Here is a 23,403-nt window from a genome sequence, read left to right as displayed (position 1 = left end):
TGGGGTGGTTACACTGCAGCTGCATTTGGTCTTAAAGGATCCCAAACTATTTAGAGTCCCTGGCATTTTGCTCTGAGGTGTGTCTAGGTGGGTAAGCAGCACGGACAAAGTTGTACACCCAGCACCTCAATGTAAACAAAGATATCTCCAAACCACGTGCAGCTCCGAGTGAAAGAGCAGGTGGGTAACTGTGCACACACGTGTTGTGTTCTGGCCCCACTGTACAGCCTGAAGAATGTTCACCTCACAGTGGAGCTTCCCCTGCCTTCCCACCCAAATGAAAACACACCCAAAGACAAAGCTCCAGGTAAAACAAAATGTCTTTTTCTACTCAGAACAAAACATTCTGTTTCTTTCAGTGATTTCTTCATTTCAAGATTCTTCGTTTCAATTTTTGGGGTTAAGAATGGAACGATCAGTCTCAGAATAAAGGAAAGATTTGTGGACTGAAAAAGTGAAATTAGACCCTTCTGCAACATGTCTTTCTTCCTGGACTGCTTTCCCAGATCTGCTTCTGATCAGGAGAGAAGCAGTACGGTCCCTGAGGTACCTCCACTGTAATCAAAGTCAGAGAGGAGAGGCCAAGCTCCATACCCAGTGCGAGGGCACCATCTCCCCAGTAGAGTCTCTCCAGGGGAGACCACATGTTAACCTAAGGAGAGCACTTGAAGCATCAAACCATGTTTCTTTACCTCTACAACTAACACGCATGCCTTCAGCTCACACCCATTATTTGACATTCCTGAACCTGCTTACGTGAACTCTGGTTATCTCTTGCGGCTGCATGTGTTAACAGTGGGGAGGTCACTCAGAGTCCCGTGTGTGGCACATTGCATAGAGCTCACAGCTGGCCGGCAGGGAAAACCAGGAGAGACCGGAGCAGAGCACCCCTCTGTTGAATGACAGCTGGCATTGTGCAAACTCCTGAAGAGAGCCCTCGCTCCAAGCAGTTGTCCCTCTAAGGGCAGGGGTCAATGAAAACCGAATGGCAACGGCCACACACAGCTTATGCACGCAAGAACAAGTGCCTGATGACACGGTCTCAGTCAGGCTACGGCTCCTCACTGCCCAGCCAGAGGTCGGTAAGTGCCACAAGGACTAAGTTCCCTAATTTTACTCCATGTTCCGCCAACCAGAGGAGGAGAGAAATCCCATACACTACCTCTAATGCTATACAGCAACGGAAAAAACCAAACAAGAAGCCCCCGAAGCCATTCCCTCTCCAACCTGTGATTTCCAGAGCTGCTCTCAGCTGCCTCTTACATCTCTCTACCTTCGACATCTGAACAGCTGCTCTTGCAGCACAATGCATTCCGGAAGGCACCCTGGATCTCAGATTTATTGCAATATGACAGTGGCAAGAGAGTTTTTGTTTTGTTATTCCTCCTTTTCTTCTGGGAAACAGCGTCCAGGTAGAATGTGAGGCCCCTGGATATTTGCCCAGGATTTCTAGTTGTCCTACAGACGAGTCAGGGATTAGATCTCCAGAAATCATAGCCGTGTCTGCTGCACATGTACAAACCACCAGCCCGACTGCTCATTCCTGAGTCATGGGGAGAGACAGTATCAAGATTATTTTTTTCGCTCTTATTTGGGTGCTATGCTAGTTGGAAAAGGCAGACTGCTCTGAGGACGGGCTAGACTCCCAAGATAAGAAAGAGAGGTTCTGATTCTCCTGTGGCGCAGAAAGGACTGCACAGTTTACTGCAACCCAGAGCCACTGAGCTGGCAGAGAGAAAATTATCCTGGAAGTATGAAGTAAATTATCCCAGTTTATGTTCCAATATAACCAGTTTTGGAGTTTTAAAGCCTTGTTGTCTTCTTTGGAGAGCTGGTGGTGGAGAGAAGGCCTAGGCAGAGCCACCTCAAAGCTCTGGTTAACCTGGGATCCTGCCGCAGCTGCAGAAAATCTCTTACACCTACACAGAACATCTGGAGATGTTTTGCTTTTGCTGTGAAGCAGATTGGAGCTCCAAGGCTTTGGACTGTCTGCTCCAGCGCTGGGGAGGCGATGGAGGGAGCCGGGCTCTGCAGTGTACAGCACAGAGGGGCAGCAGAGGGAAGCAGAACTTGCCAGAGTTGGCTTTAAACAGCTGTGGTGAGAACAGCTTAGTATGGGAATGGCTGTTTGACCCTGGTACGTCCGACACAGCGCTGCCTGATGGCATTGTACTTCAGCAACCCATGCGGTGGCATTTCTTTCCACACGGACAGTATTTGTACTGCAACAACAACTTAATGGCCTCAGCTGTGACTGTGCAGATCAATAAAGGTGGCTGACCTCTGTCAACCATCACCTACAGGTAACAGGACAGATCACAGCCTTTCCAAGGCAAACCTCCTCTCCCAGAGACAGAAACCTTTGCAGTACTCCCCTCGGTCTCTTCCCCGCTGCAAGTAAGCTGGGCCGTACAAACTCGGCAGTGTTATACACGCTGGCACACGCCCAATCACCCCCTCCAGAATGAGCTAAGCTGCGAAACACACTTGACACCCAAATGACAATAATTTGCTTACAATGATCCAAGCATTGCAAATCCTTTGATAGCAGCACCAGCCACTGCTCCTGCATGACTTAATTTTCTAAGTAGCCTGGGATGCAAATGGAGTTGGGCCCTATAGTCCCTTCAAGTGCCAGCAACTCCACGGGTATCAGGTGACGAAAGCCTTTGGAGCATCCAGTATTGTGTGCCTTGGAAAATTTTACTGCAGTGCTTCTCCTCCATATTTAATGCACTGGTGGAAACAAAAGATGGGATTTCTGTCCTTCCTCCCTTGGAGACAAGCTAGATCAATCACAAGAACACCAATCCATCTTTTGCTGCTCCACGTCTTGTTCTGCCTGTATCTCCCCAGCAGATGAAGGGGAGACCCTGGCTGCACAGCCCTTCCTTCACTGGTACCTGAATGTAAGGGGAGTGGGACAACACATGTATAGAACACAGGATCAAAGAGCCTACACTGCTGGGTTTCTGCCAGTGTGCATCTTGGGATTTTCAGAGGGAGGCTGCACTTCTATCTTTGCAGTCAGCACCTCTCTCTGGAGTTCTCTTTTCACTGTCTCTTTGATTTTAAAGCCATTCATATTCCAAGCCAATCTGTACTAAAAATAGGATTCCTTACTAAGAATGGCACTGGCATTACTCACTTTCTGCTAGGCTCTCATCTCAAGCTATGCCACACCTCCGGCTGGAGGAGTGCACTGCAGCAATCACCCACAACTATGTGCCTCTGTGAGCAGGTTTTGAACCTCTGCCATCCTTTGGAAGCTCCCACTGTCTTTTCTTTCATGTGCTAATGCGGATCGGTGCTTATCTCCCTTTACATCCCTGGAGCACACCTCTTTGCAGACTGTACACTGACAACCTAACCTGAGTGGGAAAAACAGACAGGAGAGAGAGAGAGACTCCTGTCCTCTCCCTCACAATCCAGCCAGTCTGCAGTTCTCAGCTGAGAGAGATGCTGTTCTTACTTGCATTCAGGAAGAAACAATTTGCTTTCCCTGGAAGCTACTGCATCCTTTGGCTTTGACTGTCAGCTGGTCCACTCAAAACTGCTCAGCAATTACTAGCAAGGCTTTCAGGCTTTCCTGGTGGGAAGTGCACTTTTCCAGCCCAGTTTTGCCAGATGCTTCAGCATGTTTGCAGGGTAGCACTCCTCCTCCAGGTGCCTGGGAACCCAAGGGTGCAGGAGGTGGGACACACCACTGGCCAGGTCTACTTGTGCAGTTAATGAATCCCCCACGGAGGTTTGTTTTCTTTTTCATCAGTCTTTGAGTTCTGCGCACCACTTTCAAGCACATTTCCTCCTGCTGTCCATGTCTGAGGTACAGCCAGTGCCAGAGCTGACTGTCACTTCCTTGCTCTGATAAGGGGTTAAATATGCACAGGTAAACCTGGGCGTATGTTCTCAATGCAGGTGGCAGCGATACTTTAAAGGAGGCACCTTTCTTTGTTCCCTTAATGATTCATTCATTGGGAGTGTGGGAATTAACCTATATAAATTTTTGCTACTAAGTAGATACACCTAGATCTTGAAATAGTGGATAGGTGAGAACCAGTTAGAGACTCCACACAGGGCCCTGGTAGCGCCGAAAGAAACAAACCCACAGCGGCAGGCTGGGAATGAATGACTGCACAGCACTTCTCATGGCAATTTCTCCTTGCCTCCTGTTTCCCGGTGACTCACCAAAGACCCTGCAGGAGACACCTCTGGGCCTGAGACAGAGACCTTCAACAGGGCCTCTCTTCTGAGGGCTACGTTCTCACAGCTGGGACTTGCACAGGGAAACCAGACATGGCCTGGACTCAGTAGCACGCACAGGCAGCCATGTGCTGGCTGCACCAGCACCAGGAGCAGGTGTGGGAGTGTATCAGGAAGCCAATATGAACAGGGAGCCCAGCCCTACAAGCCTGGCTCGGTGCCCCCTTTGTAAGCGGTAGCTCATCACCTCATCAGCTGGGAGGTGAAGAAACAGGGCACTGCACCAACAGAGGATTTGTCTCCCTCCCACCTGGCTAGAAGCGAGAAGAAACCTCTCTGGGAGGCTGCGCAGAGTGGGCTGAAATCCCCAGGCTAACTTCTGCGCTCCTAATATGTTCTGGTTTTGTTGGAAGAACCTTTAGGCTCAGTGAACAAGAGCTGATCAGTCTAAAATTCCTGAAAGAGGACAGATCAAGAGTGGTTTATGCGCTGGAAGTTACAGCATCCCAGGAGTCACGTGGGCTGACAGAAGCACGAGGCAATGGTCAATGCCCTGTTGCTGGTTTCCTACAGCTCTGAAAGGAGGTCATGCAGTGCTATTGTTGCCAGTGCGATGAGTTCTTGGTTGCTTAAGCTCTTCAAGGAAGGCTCCACAGGGTGAGGTAACAGCCCAGACACTGCAGAACCTGCCTGCGTCTTCCCAGCACCTCCAGCCAACCGTTCCCCTGTACCAATAGCCAAGAGCACGTGGCTTTGGACAAAACGAGAGCACAAGCCTAAAGGAGACACCGAAGAGGTCCAAGAGAGGCATCGCCATAACACCACAGCTGGGACAGGACATCAGAGCAGTGCTATTGCACTAATGGGACCCTTAATGGTCCCCAGTGAGTCACAAAAGTTAGAAACGTGCCAACAGAATGAGATCCAGCAAATGTCAGGTCTTTGTCCATGCCGGGGATGAGTTCCCCACTTAGCTTTGCTGCTTCTCTGAGAAGCACAGTACTTTTCATAGCTCTGAGAAAGAGTGGTGAGAAAAGCATGCCTAAAGGTGTGAAGCACCACCAATCCCAGCTTCCCAAGGGAGGGAAAGCAGAGAGCTGGGGCTCTTGAGAAAACACACCTCAACTCACAGCTCAGAAGGGCACATATAGAGGGGAACTACTACTAACACACCTAGTGGTACCACACTGTCAACAGGACAGGGACTACAGGAAGGAGGAACAAGAGGTACCCAGGAGGCTACACTCCATGCGGATAAACCCACCCTGGCAGAGCAGTGCAGAAAAAAAGCACCTCCAGCGTCTCTCTCCTGCCCAGCACTCAGTCAGGGCGCTCAGTGGCCCCAGCGACACTGGCCAGGCCTCTGGGCTACAGTGAAACACGTGAGGGCACAGCACTGTATCTGCGGGCTGTGAGTGAGCATGCACTGGGAGTCCAGGCAGAAATGCCATGCCAGGCCACACAGAAGGTGTGTGGGCACAGCCACCCAATGCAGAGCACTCTCTGGTGTGGCGTATCCTGCTTCTCCCCAAGACACGCACAAGGTCGCTGGCTGAGCCGCGCTTGTGTGTGATACCATCTGTTTAATCAGTGCTGTCTGAGCTACAGAGTCATCCCAGATGCTTTGCATTGGAGACAGCTTTTCCAGTAGTCATTAGCAAGGTAGAGGGGTGAAGGGGCAACTGTCAGGCTTTTTTTTGCATAGGTCATGGCATCCGTAGCAAACTGCCCCCCCCGAGCCCCTGCTTCCTCCTCCCCTGGTAACTGTGAGCCTCCCTACACCCCGCTTTGGGAGCCACTGAATTGGAATATTTCATAAACAGGCCTGAGGGTTTGTCTGCTGCCTGTCCTACTTCCTTCAGAGGATCTGAGATCAGCTGGGCTGGAATGTCTGCCCACATCACGCTACCATGCTGCTTGGATGGGAGATGGAAACTTACCTGCAGAGGTGGAAGATGACTTCTCACTTGTGGTTTCGGGCTCCCAGCTTAATCCACGTTACAGTGGGCACACAGGCCTCCCAAGTCACAATGTTGATTCTAAAAATCAGGAGAAGAAATAAAGTAAGTTGCTATTTTCAGAAGCCTTCAGGTTAACATTTAGGTCATACACTGAACTTCATCCCTTCTGGTCCTAGAGGTCGTAAATGTAGGTGAAACTGCAGGCTCCCAAGCCATGCCTCCACACCAGAAGCCAGCCCTTTGCACCACACACCATTATGGATCTCCCAGGACTGACCCCTGAGGGACTGCCTCGTCCTGTCCTCCACAGTGCAAGCAGTTGTAGACACTTAGATGTGATGTGCACCAATACAAATTTGCATACAAGACATTTTAAGCTCCTGCAAAGCTTCATAGTGAAACATTGTTAATATAAAAGATCAAACCTACAACAGTTTCCTCCCTGAAGCACCCTCTATGAGGGAAGGGGTCACAGTGAAGTCACGAGTCCTGATAACCCTACACAAAGCAGCTGGTCAAGGGCATCCTTTCTGAACGGCTAAAGCGCTTTCCATAAAGTTATCTGTACTGTCAGCTGTTAATCAGCACAGACTGATTGATTTCATCGCGCACTAAACAAGGGCCTGGCTCATCCTTGTTTGGCTAGATGTTCTTTTGTGATAGTTCTGCAGCTGTGACGGTGAAAGACAGTGCAGCTTGGTAGCTGTTTCACTTATCATTTCACTGTTACTGGGCTTGGAGCTCGGGGAAGGGTTAATCCCTCGCCTACTTTTGCCAGGTAACAGCTGTTCTACTTTCAGGATCCCTGGATCACCTAGGTTTTGGTGAGGTAAGTGGATGTCCTTAGCTGAAGCTCCTGTGGGAGGAGCTTTAGGAAAACCAGTCAGGACAGGTCGCTCCAGCGCTGGGAGCATTCCTACTCCCATGCTGATGCAACTGCATCCAATCTCCTGGCAGGCCAGCTGGCTGCTTTCCAAAGAGCTCCCTCCAGACTGGCTCGCAGGCTGAGCTCACACTGGGGATGGCTGCAGCAGAAGATGAGCAAGGGGACAAAAGGCTTCACTCGGGAACAACTGATGAAGGGAACACTTGTCATTAATGGGCTCCTCCCAAGAAAACATGAGCTGCCTTGTTTCACTGCAAGTTTACCACTCTGTGGAGCATCCCCCCAGCACCAGTGAGAGCACGGATGTTGTATCACAGTGCTGAACCGTAGCACAATCCCTTCGGATATATGAGTGGTACACATAGAGACTGTTGTGCAACAGTGGATCAGTTATTTCAGTGGCAACATTCATCCTATTCCCGTTCAGATTCAGAGTGTGACAGCTCTATGGGACATACTCTGCAGCAAAGAGGGGACTGAAACGCATCAGAGAGACGAAATGCTGAATGTCGAGCATGGCTTACGTATGCTCCAGAACCTGACAAAACCAGGAACATGGTTTGAACAGAGAGGAAGACGCAAATCCAAAGCATGTGTTTAAGTTGTATTCTAGAGCACTGGGAAGGCCTCGGTTACCTACGTACGTCTTCAGAATGAAAGCAGCTACTAGCACAAGCCGAGATAATCTTGACAAAGAGAATTATGAAATGCTTTAATCATGTCTTAAAGCAGAATATTTCAGACCGCAGCACAAGGGTGGGATCGTAACACTGCTGTTCCCCTTGAGCTCCTGCTAAAGCAATGGCAAATTTCCACCCCCGCCCAGATTCTCCCGGGACCACGGTCAGGCAGCACTGCTGGCTAACCAAGCTCCCTGCTGTCACCGCTGACCTCCACTTCCCATCTGTCTTGGTGATACTTCTGCTAACAGACACAGGCTGCTGAGCCTTGCACTGCTTGCTCATTAGCACCACACTAATTGATTTCTCATGTAAATCATGCCAGCCCACAGAAAAACCAGTTCATTTCCAGTCTGCACTGCCGGGATGGACACAGAACAGAGGAGAAGAGGTGCTAAGGATCTTTTTATCCTCTCTTTCAAAAAGTAGAAACCCAAGGACCAGGCATTAAAGTAGTCATTGCCTGCCTTCTACTGCAAGAGAAGTTAACCTCGCCTCTGCAGACTTCTCCAAACATGAAATTCCCCTGCCTATCTATTTGCAAGTGCCAGCACCAAGCAGTTTCTGTGTACCTCCTTAGAGGTTTGAAACTGATGAGCATTTTGCATGTGGGCCTCAGGTCTTCTTTCAAATCTCAACTTTACCTTCTAAAGGCACAGCTAAGTCACTATCGACAACGCATCTTCTCTATGTGGTGTCTAATAAATTTAAAGACCATAAATGTGACTAGGAAAAATAAGTGTGCAGCCATGTTCAGGGGATCTTTTTCTTCTTGCTGCTAGCAGAAGCTGCTCATAGGCCTGGCAATCGTTTCTATTTCTACCCAGGTCACTGTGTGCATCACATTACCCATGCAGCCTCTCCCCTGCCAAAGACAAGGAGGTGCCCACTGCTGAGCCTGCAAAGGCACTGAAATGCTGGCACTATGGTGTGCACTCACCAAGCATGGGGGCCATTTCTTACTATTCCTTCATATTCCTTAATGTTCCTTGCCATGTCTTTCCTTAATACTTGTAGTGTTATGATAGTATTGGTTGAATCTAGCACACTTAAGAGCTCCTTCACGGGCACTAACAAGAGTTTATGGGAATTGGCCTAGGGAAGTCTTTATAACTTGAAGGGAAGTTACTCTTTTTCCATGGCAGGGTATTTGCTGGGGAGTCATACTACCAAACCCTGCATATATTCTGGCCCATTGTACTCTCTCTGCCACTCTATCCTTCCACCTCACTGCCCTCCCAGCTGAAATCCCAACTGCTGCTGTCTTTCCCAGGCAATACACCAGTGCCTGAGCAGAACGCTTAGAACATGTAGATCAAGACACACAGAAACTGCTCATATTCTTGAAAAGCTTTCATCACGATACCGACTCGGACGTGACAGGACATTTGTTGCCCTGAACCCTGGTTTGGTTTTTCTCCATTCTGCTCCACCCAAGAGGTGCCTGACTCTCAGTCCAGACAAAAATCAACTCTGTGGACAAGAAGGAAGACCTCTTCTGACTGGAAGGAGCCAGATAGGGCATGAAAGCCATGCAGACAGATATCCACAGGAGCCATGCCAACTCTGTGCCTATGGAAATTACATCTTCAAGTGTCATTTGCAAGTCTTTCTGCCTGCATTTTCTGTGTGCACCTTTAATTACTTCTGAACATAAATCACACTGCATAGAAATGCAAAGGCAAAGAATGCAACAGGAAGAGAAGCCTGTGGCTAAAGCCTGGGACAGCTACCAGGTTCAGCTCTTGTTCCACCACCAGCAATTCACCCTGCCATCCCAACAGTGAAATGAGCGGTGGAATGCAGATCTGACAGCACATCTTATGATCCAGATTGTTTCCGAGGTGCTCAGACCTACACTGACAGGAGCTGTGGGTGCTCTAATAGAGACATTTTAAAACACACTGAAGACGTTAAAAAGTCACTTCTGTTTCCACCGTTTTCAACTAGTTACCTACAGTGCTGAAGAAACTTACTTCCCTTTTGCTTAGGAAAGTTAACAGATGCTAAAACATGTGCTTCCTTATCTTCCAATGAGTAGTGGGTTCCAAGGACCACCCATGAACTAATCCAGGCTGTAAGTGGCTGCTGTCGCACATCCAAATACAAATTCACCACCAGCTGTGGAAGGAAAATCGTACTCAGAGGAGGAACCCATCTTCTGAGTTTTGGACCAAAGCACTAATAGGCAAGAATCCAAAAGCAGCCAGGAGTAGTGATAGTGTTATCTTACTTGACCTGCATGGCATTGGAGTGAGAGCATGACATATAGGTCAAGACACATTGGAAATGATGGATTAGATCAGACTGTCAGACTATTTAGCTTTGCTTTTTGTCCCAAAATGCAAAGAGAACAGACTGAATTATTTCAGCCAAAAGATGCTGAGCTGCAAAGTGGCTTTTTTGTGAATGAGACAAAAAGATCTGTCTTTCTGAATGACAATTCAGTTTTTCTCAAGAATATCCACTACTCTACATACTAGACATACTAGGAAAGTGTATTTTGAAAACATTTCTTTACCTTAAACTTAAGATGTCCCACCTCACAGGTCTCCCTTGGTTAAAAAAAGGCACAAATTCTGCTTCCTTGGCTTTGGGCCTAGGTCCACAGTAAGCTAACAAGAGTTGTTACCCCTCTAACATTCTCAAGCATAGCTGTCTCAACCGAGCAAACTCTGGAGTCACAGGCAAAGCCAGACCTGTACGAAATGAGGATTACTCGCTTCAGGAAGGTGTAACCAGCAAAGGAACGATAGGTATGTACAGCTTTGTTCACAAAATGAGAAAGAATCCAGAGTTGCTTATTAAAGGCTGTGTGACCCTCTGTCCACTGATGTCGTGTGAACAGACTCCAACACCAACACCGCCTCTTGCTCCTGGAGCGTGCTCACTCACTGCATTCCACTGTCGCCAAGGTCACGAAGCCATCACTTCCTATCAACGATAACGCCTCAAAAGCCAGGTGACTGCAACACTGTTCAGTGAAGCGGGAGACATATCAGCGCATCAAGAAAATCCCTTCAGAAAAAGCATCTGTAATGCTAACAGGCTGTGTAGTATTTTGATATGAAATATCTCCACATTTATTTTACAGACACAGAACCTTATACCAGTTAATAGAAATGTCATCAAACAACTCAACAGTGGATTTCAGCAAACCACTGCCCAAGATCCTTGTGGCCAATACCAGTACCTTCATAGGTGTCCGCATGTATCTACATTTACCGAGAAAAAGAGAACATCACTGCTACTGGAGAACTGTAAGAACTTACTGTAAGAACTTCCTGTAAAATCCAGCAGGCCACAATTCACAGTGGCACCTACTACTGCTCCGAGGCAAAAGGGGCACACAGGGAGGAAGACGAGAGAAGGGGAGCAGTCTAGAAGAACACGGGAGGCTGCTCTGCTCATAGTCAACCACAAAACACTCAAAAGCTCCATAAATACACCATAAATACACCATAAACATGAGAAACTATCATTTTTCCTACAAAATGCAATAGTCACAGAGAACAAAACATTTGAGAATGAGGAAGGAATTGTGGAAGCAGACATGACCCTCGCATCACCAGAACTCCTGGATACTGATCTGGATATCAAAAATATCTTGCATAATCAGCCATGAGTGCATAAAATTGTGCAAGAGCATGCGGCTACTTTTGCAGGTTTTAGCCAGGGCAGTTACAGGTAACAAGGACACAGAAACTGTCCTGTTAAAGTAACATTGCCACTGGGATGTCATGAAATTGATGGGGGTGTAACTTACTAGTAAGATGTGGCACCAGAAACCCAGCAGAACTAAGGTGACTCTGTTGTGAGGAGAGCAGGTAAAAAGCCAGAGAATGTATGTATCCCAAAGAGCAGATCTGGCTGGGCAGGATCACGGACAAAATGATCTTCGGCCTTGCCCTGCAGCTGATCAGATTTGCTTCTCACACAAAGGCAGCATCCTTGAACAGCAAGAGACTTCCAGACACAGTTCCACTCATCAGTTGTGGTTTTTAAGTGACCAACCCACTTGACAGTGGTAGGTCTCGACGGTGCTTGTGCATCAAACCTACACCAGCAAGCTGCAAGCAACTTGTTATGAGTCAGAGCTATAGCTCAGGCAGAAAAAAAAAATTACTGTTTCCTAGAAGTTATAACTGATAAAAAAACATAACTATGGAAATTTTTACTACATGCAAAGCTCCATGTGAGTTCTGAATTTATAGGTATGTACAGCACTCCTGGACATTGATGTGACTGACCCACACCAAAGGACTTCTCTACAAGGGAGCTGCTGGCTGCCCCACCTCTCAGAAGCCTGGCTGTATCCGAATTCCTGAGAGAGGAACAAGTTTTCTATGAAACCTGCCCTCCACTCCAAACTCTCAGCTAAGGACGCTCAGCTATGATTATCCTTCCTGATTATTAATGAGTTCAAATCCAAACCAGAACTCTACCACCACAAAAAACAGTCAACATATGGAATTTAGACAAACACCAGTAGCTTCACTCCTGTTCAGCTCTCAAACTGGGGAGGAAAAAAGCGAGCACTGCTCTGTTTCCTATGCTACCACTGGTGCAACCAATCAAGTAGAAACCTTGCTACTTACTCCAGGAAGAAGACAAGATAGAAGAGTTTCTGCAAGCAGAGTCTCACACTTTTCAAACAGGAGTCGTAACTGATCCCCAGCCTCATCAACCTACAACATCATTACCACCAAGATTGAGCTTGTTTACTGCAAAGCAAAAAGCTTGGCATAACCAACAGAAACACCTTTTCTTGCCAGAGCTCTAATAGCAAATATCTGAGGAAAAGCAGCACTGTTTACTTTGGTAACAAAGCAGGTTCCCCGGAATGAAGTCTTGCAGTCTTCCCAAGAGATGTGGTAACACATTACCTGCACCTCAATCACATATGACACAGGCTGCTTTTAGCCTGAGAGCTGCCTGGCTCGCTCTAGAGGCCAAGGGAAATGTTTCTCTGCTGCTCTGGACAGGACACGCTACACCTACACCAGTTACACAGCTTGGGTCCTAATTGGATTCAGTTGCTGGTTTTGGGTAGCTCTCTAGTTCAAGCTAGGCCCCAGCCAGCAACATCTCTCAAAGACACTTTTGAGAAAAGGTCATCAAAACAAGGTTCTTTATCAGCTTTAAAACCATGGCTTTAGAGCCAAACTCACCCCCCCAACCCTCTTTTATCAGGCAACTCTGAACTCACTGCCCCAAGTGTTGAGAAGGAACATCAGCACAGAGCTATACTAATAACTACTTGGGGAGAAGAAACTCAAAGCAGAGTGCGGAGGCCAAGGCTTCCTTTCTGTTTAAGGAGTCACTGGCCCGAGGCTATTCTGCCTTTCTTCATTCAAGACAGTTTCAAGCCACTGTCCAAATTCTCTGACCACATAGAGATGAAAAGCTCTCACCCCTTCAATCTTCCCAGCTCCTGTCCAGTGTAAACGACTAATCATTTACTCAAAATTCAGTTTGAGACCTTGCTCCCAAGGAGACAGCTCACTTAATCCTTCCCTACTCCAGTGACTAAAAAAATCTCTCAGTAGTTGAATTTAATGAGCTTCCTACTGAAATAGACTCGCAATCACATTTTTTGTTTACAAACAACCTGCATTCTGAGAAAATCAACTTCATACATCACACACATGACTCTTCTTCTTGACAGTAATACTTTGTGCTCTTAAGTGTTAAAATTCCTGCCTTGAAGAAACCAAGCTCTAATTTCAAGTGTTTACATGTACTCCCAAGAGCAAGAAAAAAAAAAAACTTACCATGATTACATTATGTAAAAAGTTTAATTATAAAATAAATAAGTTTGTAATGGAAACATTAAATATTAAATACAGTAATAAATATTTACACAGTTACAGAGATGACTTGACAATTAATGTTGTTTCTCTGCTACCAGAAGAATACTGCTCTGTTTATACAGAGCACATTCACTCTCCGAAGAAGCAGCTCAACTCAAGTAATGGTGTGCTCCAGACTGCACGGACAGTTCAAGAGACCAAAGGCACTTGGGTCAGAGATGTCTGAGGTAAATAGAGTTCTTCACACCAGAAGGTAGAGCGCAGGAGACTACAGCTTGCAGAGTGTCAGTGCATGAACTTAAATCTTCAAAGGAAGAGGTTCTTGGTCAAGTTCCACTGACTGAATCTGATAGGAAGCATTTTAAACTTCAAGAGATGCTAGAGCAGCATCGAGTATCTGGGTAACAGAAAGAGATTTGTGTGTACAACTGACAGGTCCAAGATTATCAGCTTGTTAGAGCACACATCTTTTCCTTCAGATACAGAGCTTCAGATCTTGCATTTCCTGTCTCAGCATCCCAAAGAGACCCATTTTAACTCAGGCTAGCATACACGCAAAAGGCTAGCTCCACTCACACAAGGAGTCCTACTGAACTCAGAGGGTTACCTTCCACACACACAGTAACAGAACCCAGGTGTGGCTGACAATTATGTCACCAATGTCCTGCAAGTCAGAACTAGAGATGAAGTGTTTTAAAGCTGATACCACCAGGGAGCACAGCAACAGCAGAATTAGGGTTCACATCCACTGAGGTCTAGGGCAAGAAGCCAACCAGAGCTCTTCCCTTCTTCACTTCGGGAAAGGGAAGGGAATTTTCTCCCCTGCATCCATTTCTGAAAGCTGCAACCATCTCTCTCAGAGTCAGAGCTGCCAAAGGAGCCTTGCTAACAGGAGAAGTCCATCCACACACCAGCAGAGACCGGAGCTCCAGCACTGACGGAGGGCTCAGTAGCCATAGTCTCTAGCAGGTCTTGGTAGATGTTCCTCTACCCAGAGGCAGCAGCTTCTTCCAAATCACTGTGCCAAGACGTGGTGTTAACTGTCCTCCCCAGCAAGCGATTCAGCGGCAAATGGCATGTTGACATCTCCTTGCAGGAGCCTGATGAATCAGGGCTCAGTGGCAGAAGCTCCAGCCCACAGTGTCCAGGTGGATGTGTCAGGCACCCAGAGGCACCCTGCAGCTTGGCAGTAGCCACATCAGAACTGTTCTGTAAGGGGTAGACCAGGCACATTAATCCTCACCCAAGACACGAGCCCTCTGCACTACCACCACACCAAACCTACAACTGAGGCAGGCAGGTGGAAGATCTGCACACACCTGAGTGTACTCCACTACTCTTCAGCTTCATGCACACTTGAAACAAAACACTCCTGTTGCCACCAGACAAAGCAAAACTTCCAAGTTTGGCTAGAACTTCTCAGAACTATCCTTTATAGTTTCCTCCTTCAGCTTGCAGTTTAACTTCTGGTTCAAAGAGGGTCCTCAAGTCTGCTGCTGTTAGGTACACTTTTCTCAGGACAGACTGACTTGCTTGCTCATTACAATCCACTAGAGTTCTCCCAGGAGTGATCCACCCAGGCCAAGGAACTTTAGCACTCAGCTGCTCTGACAGTTTGAAACTTGACTGAGGAGCTATCTCTGGCCATCAGAGAGCTGACGGCTTTCTCTTGGTCAGCAACTGCTAAGCACCAGAAGCTTCCTGATGCCTTGTGAAGAGGACAATAACATGCTCAGCACTTCTATTATAGGTGAAGGTCCACTTAGCTGCTGCACTGTCTTCCATGACAGAATTATACCATGGCTTCTTGCATTAAACCTGCTTCCACCCAGATATTAAGGGTTTATTCGTCCCAAATCCACTCATCTCTGTGCAGCTCCTTATCTGCACTTTTTGTTTAAAACAGGAGCCAGAAATTAATGGAGCTGTTCAAGAACAGCAGCCCAGATAGTTCTAGGAAACCAGAAGCCCAAGCCAGTGATTCACAGGTAAGCTTTAAGTTTCAAGGCACTTCATGTATTCAAAACAACCACTAGCTTTGCAAAACATGCCTGCAATTCTCATATGGTAACTCCAGCCTAGAGGGACTCAAAGGCATTTCAAGTCAGCTTTCGTACCTGTTTTCTCCTCATTTACACACCAACATGTCCATTTCGGTTCTCTTGTCGAAGTTTCTTTCTTTCTTCCTTCTCTTCATACCGAGGACACTTTTTCCTGACCCTGTGAAATTAGGGCACGTTAGAGGTTACTTTGCACCCTGACATAAATCCTTGGAATCCTTGACCAACTCCTCAGCAACAGGAAGTTTCAAGCAAGACAGTTTTTAAGCATTCAGCATCAAGCAATATGTGACAAGAAAACCAAGGAGCCCCTGAGTCAGGCCCTGGCAGTTTTGCCTCACAAAGCCAGGGTTTTTAGGCTTAAGCCCAGTTACACTCCAGTCTTTTCTAATGACTGTTTGAAACAGATCATACAGCTTCTCTGGACGAAGGTACAGATTAAGCAGCCGCATGCTTCAAGCTTGTGAGGGTTCAGAACATGTAACAAATGCACTAATGATGCTCGGTTGCTCTTACAGCACCTCAGAACTGGTTCTCTCTCTACTAGTAGGAAGGAATGAGGCAGTGCCCAGAGAACAAGCCTTCATCCCAGCCTTCTTCAAGTTCAGATCTAAATATGAAGCAACAGCAAAATGACAAAAGCACACCTTGTTTCCTGAATTGCAGGAAAGGGTACAACACGTACTCCATTCAGTTGATGTACTTCAAGGTCTAAAATTAGATGGAACTTGGGAGTATCACCTATAACACCCCAAGCTCTACTGTGGTGGAGCTGCAGTGGCAGAATGGAGTACTGCTCCAAAACCCCAGAAACACTGGAGTCAGGCTTCCCACACCGACTATCTAACCTCAGCACAAACTCCAGGTGAGCACACTGGCAGGAAGCAAGGACACAGGCAGGTGTGAGCTGCCACACACTACTTTTTAGAGCATATAGAGTTTGATACACGGCTTGAAACGTACCCAAAATGCTCTTACAGTTTATTCACCACAGGATCCCAGATTCTGATTACCCACCACACTGAACTGTCAGCAGTTGAGTAGGATGGAATGGTTGCTCCCTCCATCATAACAGCAAGCAGAACACTATTTGGGACTGACAGCATTAGTTTACCCATTCGCTTCCCTACCGGTGTTCATCTTTAATCTCAGTAACCTCCATGAATTAATGGACTGCTGGAGCCTCATTTCCTTCCCTCCAGCTGTGCCAGATAATAGCATGCATAGTGCAGTTACACTGCTGCATGCAGGTTTCTTCACAAGGATCAGGGAAAGCACTTCTGTGCCAGCATCAATGCTTCTCCTCCACTCCCTGCTGATGTCCTACAGCACTGACACTATGCTAGCCGCAGCAGGCACAGGAAGGCTCTTGTTTTAAAAGAGAAGGGTCTTGGGTTGCCCACAGCCAACAGCCAGAGAGGGCAATCAAACACTTAGTCACTTGCAGAGTTCTCACACCCTGCTTCTATCTTCAGGACTGTGATAAGAACTCAGCCCCTCTGGACACCTTCCACAAAGGTAACTGAAGTGAGCAATGCACATTTCGTGGCTACTGGACCCAAGAACCGCTCATGCTTAAACTAGACAGACAAGTGTGATACTTACTGCACTATCACTATGATGAGTACAGTGACGAAGCTGATGCTTGAGAGCAGGACAGCTACAACCACCAAGACAGTCTTCGAGTAGTCTGCCACATCATTCTTCCTTTGAGTCTTCATGAACTGCTCACCACAGCGCTCACCAAAATAATCCTGATGACACCTGCAAGCAAACACGAACACAGTTCTTATCAGCTCCTGTGCTGTCTGGAGCCAAGGACACCCACACACATTCAGACCTTGCTCAGACATCTTCAGAGTTTCCCATGCATCTCAAGGTGCTCCCTTCGGAGCATGTTCATTAAATGCAGTCACTGCTCTAGCAGAAATTTTGTCAGCATTTCAACAAGTCGAGATTAGTTTGGGCGTGATGTTCCAGGAAGACACGCCTTGTCATTCTTTTGGTTTGAGTTTATGACCAACTGATGAGTTCAGTGGCTTGTTATGCATCTCAAATTCCATCATCACTTAATTTACATGTCAGAAAGATCCTCAGTCAAAATACAGCAGGAGACGGACCTTGGCCAAGCTGACACTGATCTTTCCTCTGGGCCCTCACACCAATCGCACCTAACTTACAAGGTACAAGCGACTTACTTGCAGGTCACCATCTGGAGATGTTCTAGGTATATGCATTCACCATGGATGCAAAAGTTTTTGTATTCCATTTCACAAGGAGTCCCTTTCTTTTTGTTTTTCCCTTTGTTTTTCTTCCTTCTTGATTTACCGGCATTCTTCTCACCCCCCCTCTTTGTTGGCTTGGGTTTAACCACAGGTTCAACTGAAAAAAGGACAAGACTGCTAAGTCTAGCAATGCTAAGAAGCTAGAATATGCAAGAACTGAATTATAGTTTGGTGAAGGGCAGGGGGCAGTCACTGCAGGATGACCTGTGACCAGGAAGCATAGGATGCGAGCACATCCCTGGGTGTTTCACACCCAGCACAAAGGCAGCAAGCGTAGAAGTTCAATAAGCTCAGCTGTGCCCCACTGAGTCCTGTGCGATGCAGATTAAGAGCAGCAAGAGCAGATGAGCCAAGAGCACCACTGGACACCAGGAGAAGAGTCCAAGGATTGCAGCACTTCACAGCATAAGAGACTTGAGCAGAACCGTACACATTCAAGCAAAGACCTGTAAAGAACATAGAGTTTACATTGAGCCAAGCCATCCACTAATATCGTACCAACTCAGATACAAGGCTAACAGCCTCCATTCGCATCAGGCATGAAAGGCATTCTAGCTCTCCAGATTGTCACGGGTGCTTGCAGAGGCAAGACAGCTTGCTATCCCAGTTAGCATACTCGTTTCTCCCCAGTAACCTGCAATGCTGTCTTCAGCAGAAGATAATTCATTTCCAGTTCTCCCACTTTGAGAGATGCCGAGGCGCATCGAAGAGTGAAAGCAGGATAGTCCACAAAAGTCAGGTTGGTTGTTCTACCGCTTACTGCTGCCCCTCATTATCTCAATTAAAAGAAACCTCTAGAACAGTGTGGTTTAAAACGCTGGTGACTTATTAGCCTCTGGATTTAAGCAAGGGCAATCATTTCCCTTTTGTTAGGGAGGCCAGGCTGAAGTCAAGCACTGACAAAGGGCCACACAGCTGCTCCACGCAAAGCTCGACAGCTTTGTTTTACAGCAAGTTGCTAAAACACTGTTTCTGTGAGGAAACCATCCCTTGACTGTCAGCCATACAGCCTGTCTTCTCACTGCATCACAGCTCTTCAGGAGTAACAGTTAACCAAGTGAGTCCAAACAGGTCTGATAACCAACAATGCTCCGTTTTTCTATTTTGCCCTGCAGAACTAATGGAAAGCATTCTGGGGACATTAGTATTTTATCCAGAGCGCTATGCATACATGCAGTCACAAACGGATGCAACTGGATCCGACTACTTCCTAACCCAGTATTTCTAGCAAAAAGAAGGGAGCCTGCACAAAGAAAGGTGTAGCTCTCTGTTGTCTAGACAGCTGATCATTTTAACTTCCAGAGCAACAAGCCTGGCTTGAAGTTACTTAAAAGGAAAAACGCCTTCAGCAACCAGAAGCCTGATTCAAACGGTATAAGCTAAATTAATATGTAAATGAGCAGCACTGTTCCTGCAGCGAGGTTTCCTGTCCCTAGAAGCGCAAGCTCACTGCTGACAGCTGAGGCCCCTCTTCTGTCCAGCTCAACTTGATATTTAGGTTCATGCTTTTGTAATTGAGGCCCTTTGCATCCTTCCCTCTCCCTTGGCTCAGCTTGTCAGCCTGATCTTTGTCCCTGTCTGCAAGCTGCAGAGCGAGGAAAGCCACCCGCAGTTGAATCATAGCAGCTTGAAGGCTCCACAGATAAACCTCACGCCAAGTACAAGAGCTGGTCTACAAACCAACCACCTCTAGCAGCAATTCTGGTTTCTGTGCAGTTATACAACACTGAAGTCACCAAGCCAGTAGTTCTACAGGCTGAACTGCTCAACAACTCTGACATTCTGGTTTCCCCTGGAGGTCTTCAGCTCATGAAGAACTCCAGTAAGGGTTCAGAATTCCCTAGACCGAGTCTTTGGAGCATGGTCCCTTCACCTAAGAGATCCTTCAGTCTCATTCAACCCTCAGGGTGTTCCCACAAGAAAAAGAGTGGCCAGACTCGCCCTAGGACAACAGCACAGCTTACCAGCATCTACTGAGGTCCAAATCACAGAATCATGGAATGGTTTGGGTGAAAGAGACCTCAAAGCCCATCCAGTCCCACCCCCTGTCATGGGCAGGGACCCCTCCCACTGCATCAGGCTGCCCAAGCCCCATCCAGCCTGGCCTTGAACACCTCCAGGGATGGGGCAGCCACAGCTGCTCTGGGTAACCTGGGCCAGAGCCTTCCCACTCTCACAGGAAAACATTTCTGCCCAAGATCTCACCTGAATCTCCCCTCTCTCAGCTCAAATCCTCCTGAAAAATTTCTTCATTATGTCTAATAGAAATCTCCCCTCTCTCAGCTCAAATTCTCCTGAAAAATTTCTTCATAATGTCTAATATAAACCTTCCCAAAAAACTTAAACCTTCCTGCAGAGACAATGTGGCACAGAGCCCTCCGTTAGGATTACAGAGCAGAGCACCCATCATCACAGAGTCTCTTATCACAGCTGTCCTGCCAGGGAGGACGGTGGGGAAGCAGGGAATTCCCTTCCACGTCTTTCACCTTGATCATCTCACGTCAAGTTTACACTCCAGCCCCACTCGAGGTGCTCAGGCACAGCTTGGTAATGGACAGATTGGACAGAGACATCAGAGGTCTTTCCCGACCAGATGGTTCTGCAATACTGAGATCTCACTGCAGCCCTCACAGACTGAAGCAGGAGCCCGAAGGACAGAAGGGCAAGGGAAAGCCAGCCAAGCGCCTAAGGGGCCAGGAGCCCGCCTCACCTCGAATCAGCTCATCCACGAGATACTGGTGCACGGGCAGCCCCTCCTCGTACTCCTCATCGTCATCGTAGTCGGTGCCAGACACGGCGTCTCCCACGCGGGGCTCGGGGTCCCGCTGGGGCTCCGTGGCGTTGGGCGAGGAGGAGGCGGCGGCGCCGAGCGCTGTGAGGGGACAGAAGGGGGGGTGGGAAAATGGCGCCTGAGGGGACAGGGGGCGCGAGACACCCGCGCCTTCCCGCCAACCGCTCGGCGCGCGACGCCCGCTTCCCCCCCTCCCATCCCGCCCGCGCGCGACGCCCCTCTTCCCGCCAACCGCCCCGCGCGCGACGCCCGCTCCCCACCCCTCCCATCCCGCCCGCGCGCGACGCCCCTCTTCCCGCCAACCGCCCCGCGCGCGACGCCCGCTCCCCACCCCTCCCATCCCGCCCGCGCGCGACGCCCCTCTTCCCGCCAACCTGCGACCCCGCGCGCGACGCCCGCTCCCCCCCTCCCACCCCGCCCCCGCGCGCGACGCCCGGTCCCTCCTCCCCTCCGCGCCCCCGCGCGCGACGCCCGGTCCCTCCTCCCCTCCGCGACCCCGCGCGCGACGCCCGCCCCTCCGCTCCTTCCGTCCCGGCCCCGCACCTGCCAGCGCAGAGAGCGCGGCGACGAGAGCCAGAGCGCGCATCGGGCGGTGCCGGGCGGGCGGGCAGCAGTCCCGGAGTTGTTGGAGATGCCAGAGTGAGACCGCGGGGTGCGCGGCGCCGCGCGCTTTTATAGGCGGCCGGCGGGGCGGGGGCGGGGCTTGGGGCGAGGGGCGGGGCGGGGGCGGGGCTGGCGGCAGGTGAGCCGGGAGAGGGATGCGGGGTCGCTCCGCATCCCGGCAGAGGGAAACGCGGTCCTCGGGGCACTCGGGCCACTCGCTCCCCAGGGATGCTCCCCGGGGAAGCGGGCTCCTACGGAAGAGGAGCGAGGCAAGGATGGAGAGGTCAGTGTCCCTATGGAAGCCACCGGTGCAGGGCCCTTCCAAGCGAACCGGGGGCGATCCCACCCAGTGCCGGGAAAGGAGGGTCTGGAGTACCGTGATAACAGAGAGGAACTGGAACACCGCTACTCACAGCTCAGGTGGCTGAGGGAGTCTTGGCTCGAGGCGGCTGGGATCCAAGTTGCTCCGTTGTTGAACCTTCTCCACTCTTCCATACATGTGGGAGGAGGGTAGGCAGCTCCTGGTACTGTCTCTGCCTGGTCGCGCCAATCCTGGAATCACAGAATCAATCATAAAGTCATGGAATGGTTTGGGTGGAAAAGACCTCAAAGCCCACCCAGTCCCACCCCCTGCCATGGGCAGGGACCCCTCCCACTGGCTCAGTGGCTCCAAGCCCCATCCAACCTGGCCTGGAACCCCTCCAGGGATGGGGCAGCCACGGCTGCTCTGGGCAACCTGGGCCAGGGCCTCACCACCCTCACAGCAAAACATTTCTCCCTGAGATCTCATCTCAATCTCCCCTCCTGCAGCTCAACACCGTCCCCCTCGTCCCATCCCTGCACTCCCTGACGGAGAAGAGGTGCCCACGATCTCTGAAAAAGAAGCTGCAAATGAGTTACTCAGACATTAACCCACAGCTACAGCCCCTTTGCGCATGGTGCAATTAAACTCGGTGTTCATTAGCTGACAGCTTTGCTGTTGAGTTTGTTATCACTGTTTCCCTTCGTATCCCACGTCTTCTCCCATGGTGCCCACAAATCCTGCCCAGCTCTGCAGCCAGTGGCAGTCGCCGAGCCGCTCCTGTGCTGCACCTTCATCCCCGTTCGGGGCAGCCGGGGCTCGGCAGGGACCCTCCCTTCACCTTTGGCCTGGAGCTCCCATCCCACACGACCCCTGTAATTCCCGGGGCCGGGTGTGAGCAGACACCGAGTGTGCGGGAGCAGCGTTCCTCAGAAGGCAGGGACTTGGGGTCTCTTCTGTTGAGCCGTGGGGTTGGTTGTGTGAGAACGGCCAAAGGGAGATCTCCCCTTCGCTCCCCACAGCCCACTGGGCTTGAGGCCATCTCCTTCCACATGGCACTGCAGTTTCCCTGTGGAATCTTCTTCTCTGCAGCAGTGAAAATGAAGCATTTCTCCCAGTTCCACGTCAAGAGATTCACGGGAAACATGTTCAATTCATGGTTTTAATCTCAGTCCAGGGACTACAGCGAGACTCGAAACCTTTGGCCCTGTGAGCGATGCTTGGCATGCTGCTCCGGAGCAGATTCCCAGGGAAAGGCTGAATGACCCAGGTGCAATTGCGTGTGTTACCTGCGCTGTTTGGAGACCAAACACGGCGTAACCAGCACCTGACTCACTACGTTCCCTCTCTGCCCAGTCTCCAGCTGATGGCTCCGTCTCACAGGCTGGAATTTGACTCAGAATGCTTCACATTTGTCAGGCATTCCGCCAACCTCCTCCTGCCGCTCCTGCTTTCCTAAAGAAGAAGGGGCAGCCTGGGTCAACCAGCACCACTCCTTGGAAGGGAGAAAGTGCCACAAGGCGGTGGTGGTCACGGAGGGGTTCAGGTGGGACATCAGGAGAGCTCTTCCCAAATGGCAATGTCCTGGGAAAGCCTTGTATGGCTGCCTGTCCAAGAGGACACTCTCCAGAGGTCACGTTCTGGACTTTCAGGGTGGGACCCTGCCCCCAGCCCCAGGAAGGAGGCACTAAGCTTGGCCACGGCCTTCTTCCAGGGCTGGAAGGACACCTAGACTCTGCCCCTAGCCTGAGCTCCTGGAGGATGTCCCCAGGAGCGGTGCAAGAAGGAGAAGGTTTGAGGGGCTGCAGGGCTCACTCGGA

The 23,403-nt window shown here is 49.4% G+C and overlaps 1 protein-coding gene and 1 long non-coding RNA gene across 2 annotated transcripts in view; both read right to left on the bottom strand.

Annotated features, from left to right (window-relative positions):
• Nucleotides 1-6,240, bottom strand: part of LOC128852170 (uncharacterized) — a 32,147-nt gene extending 25,907 nt beyond the window's left edge. The window contains exon 1 of the long non-coding RNA XR_008449841.1: nt 6,144-6,240. This is a non-coding gene — a long non-coding RNA (uncharacterized LOC128852170). The remainder of the gene's footprint in view (nt 1-6,143) is intronic.
• A 7,269-nt stretch (nt 6,241-13,509) lies between these two features.
• On the bottom strand, nt 13,510-21,313 carry AREG (amphiregulin). The gene is made up of 6 exons (XM_054066418.1): nt 21,223-21,313; nt 20,599-20,760; nt 17,802-17,985; nt 17,209-17,367; nt 15,661-15,763; nt 13,510-14,752 (listed from the first exon to the last, which is right to left on the bottom strand). The coding sequence occupies exons 1-5, from the start codon at nt 21,263-21,265 to the stop codon at nt 15,676-15,678; spliced, it is 636 nt and encodes a 211-aa protein (XP_053922393.1). The 5' UTR covers nt 21,266-21,313; the 3' UTR covers nt 13,510-14,752; nt 15,661-15,675.
• Nucleotides 21,314-23,403: the final 2,090 nt, after the last annotated feature.

This window comes from Cuculus canorus, chromosome 4, assembly GCF_017976375.1.
Source record: "Cuculus canorus isolate bCucCan1 chromosome 4, bCucCan1.pri, whole genome shotgun sequence".
NCBI lineage: Eukaryota > Metazoa > Chordata > Aves > Cuculiformes > Cuculidae > Cuculus > Cuculus canorus.
This window is presented reverse-complemented; position numbering and strand designations above follow the sequence as displayed.

What these genes read in the sequence shown, in the direction of transcription:
- AREG (XM_054066418.1), bottom strand. Translation starts at nt 21,265, where the DNA reads ATGCGCGCTCTGGCTCTCGTCGCCGCGCTCTCTGCGCTGGCAG. An exon ending in CTCCAGATGGTGACCTGCAA is followed by an intron (nt 17,368 to 17,801) that starts GTAAGTCGCTTG and finishes GTTTGCTTGCAG; the next exon opens with GTGTCATCAGGATTATTTTG. An exon ending in CTCATCATAGTGATAGTGCA is followed by an intron (nt 15,764 to 17,208) that starts GTAAGTATCACA and finishes CTAATTTCACAG; the next exon opens with GGTCAGGAAAAAGTGTCCTC.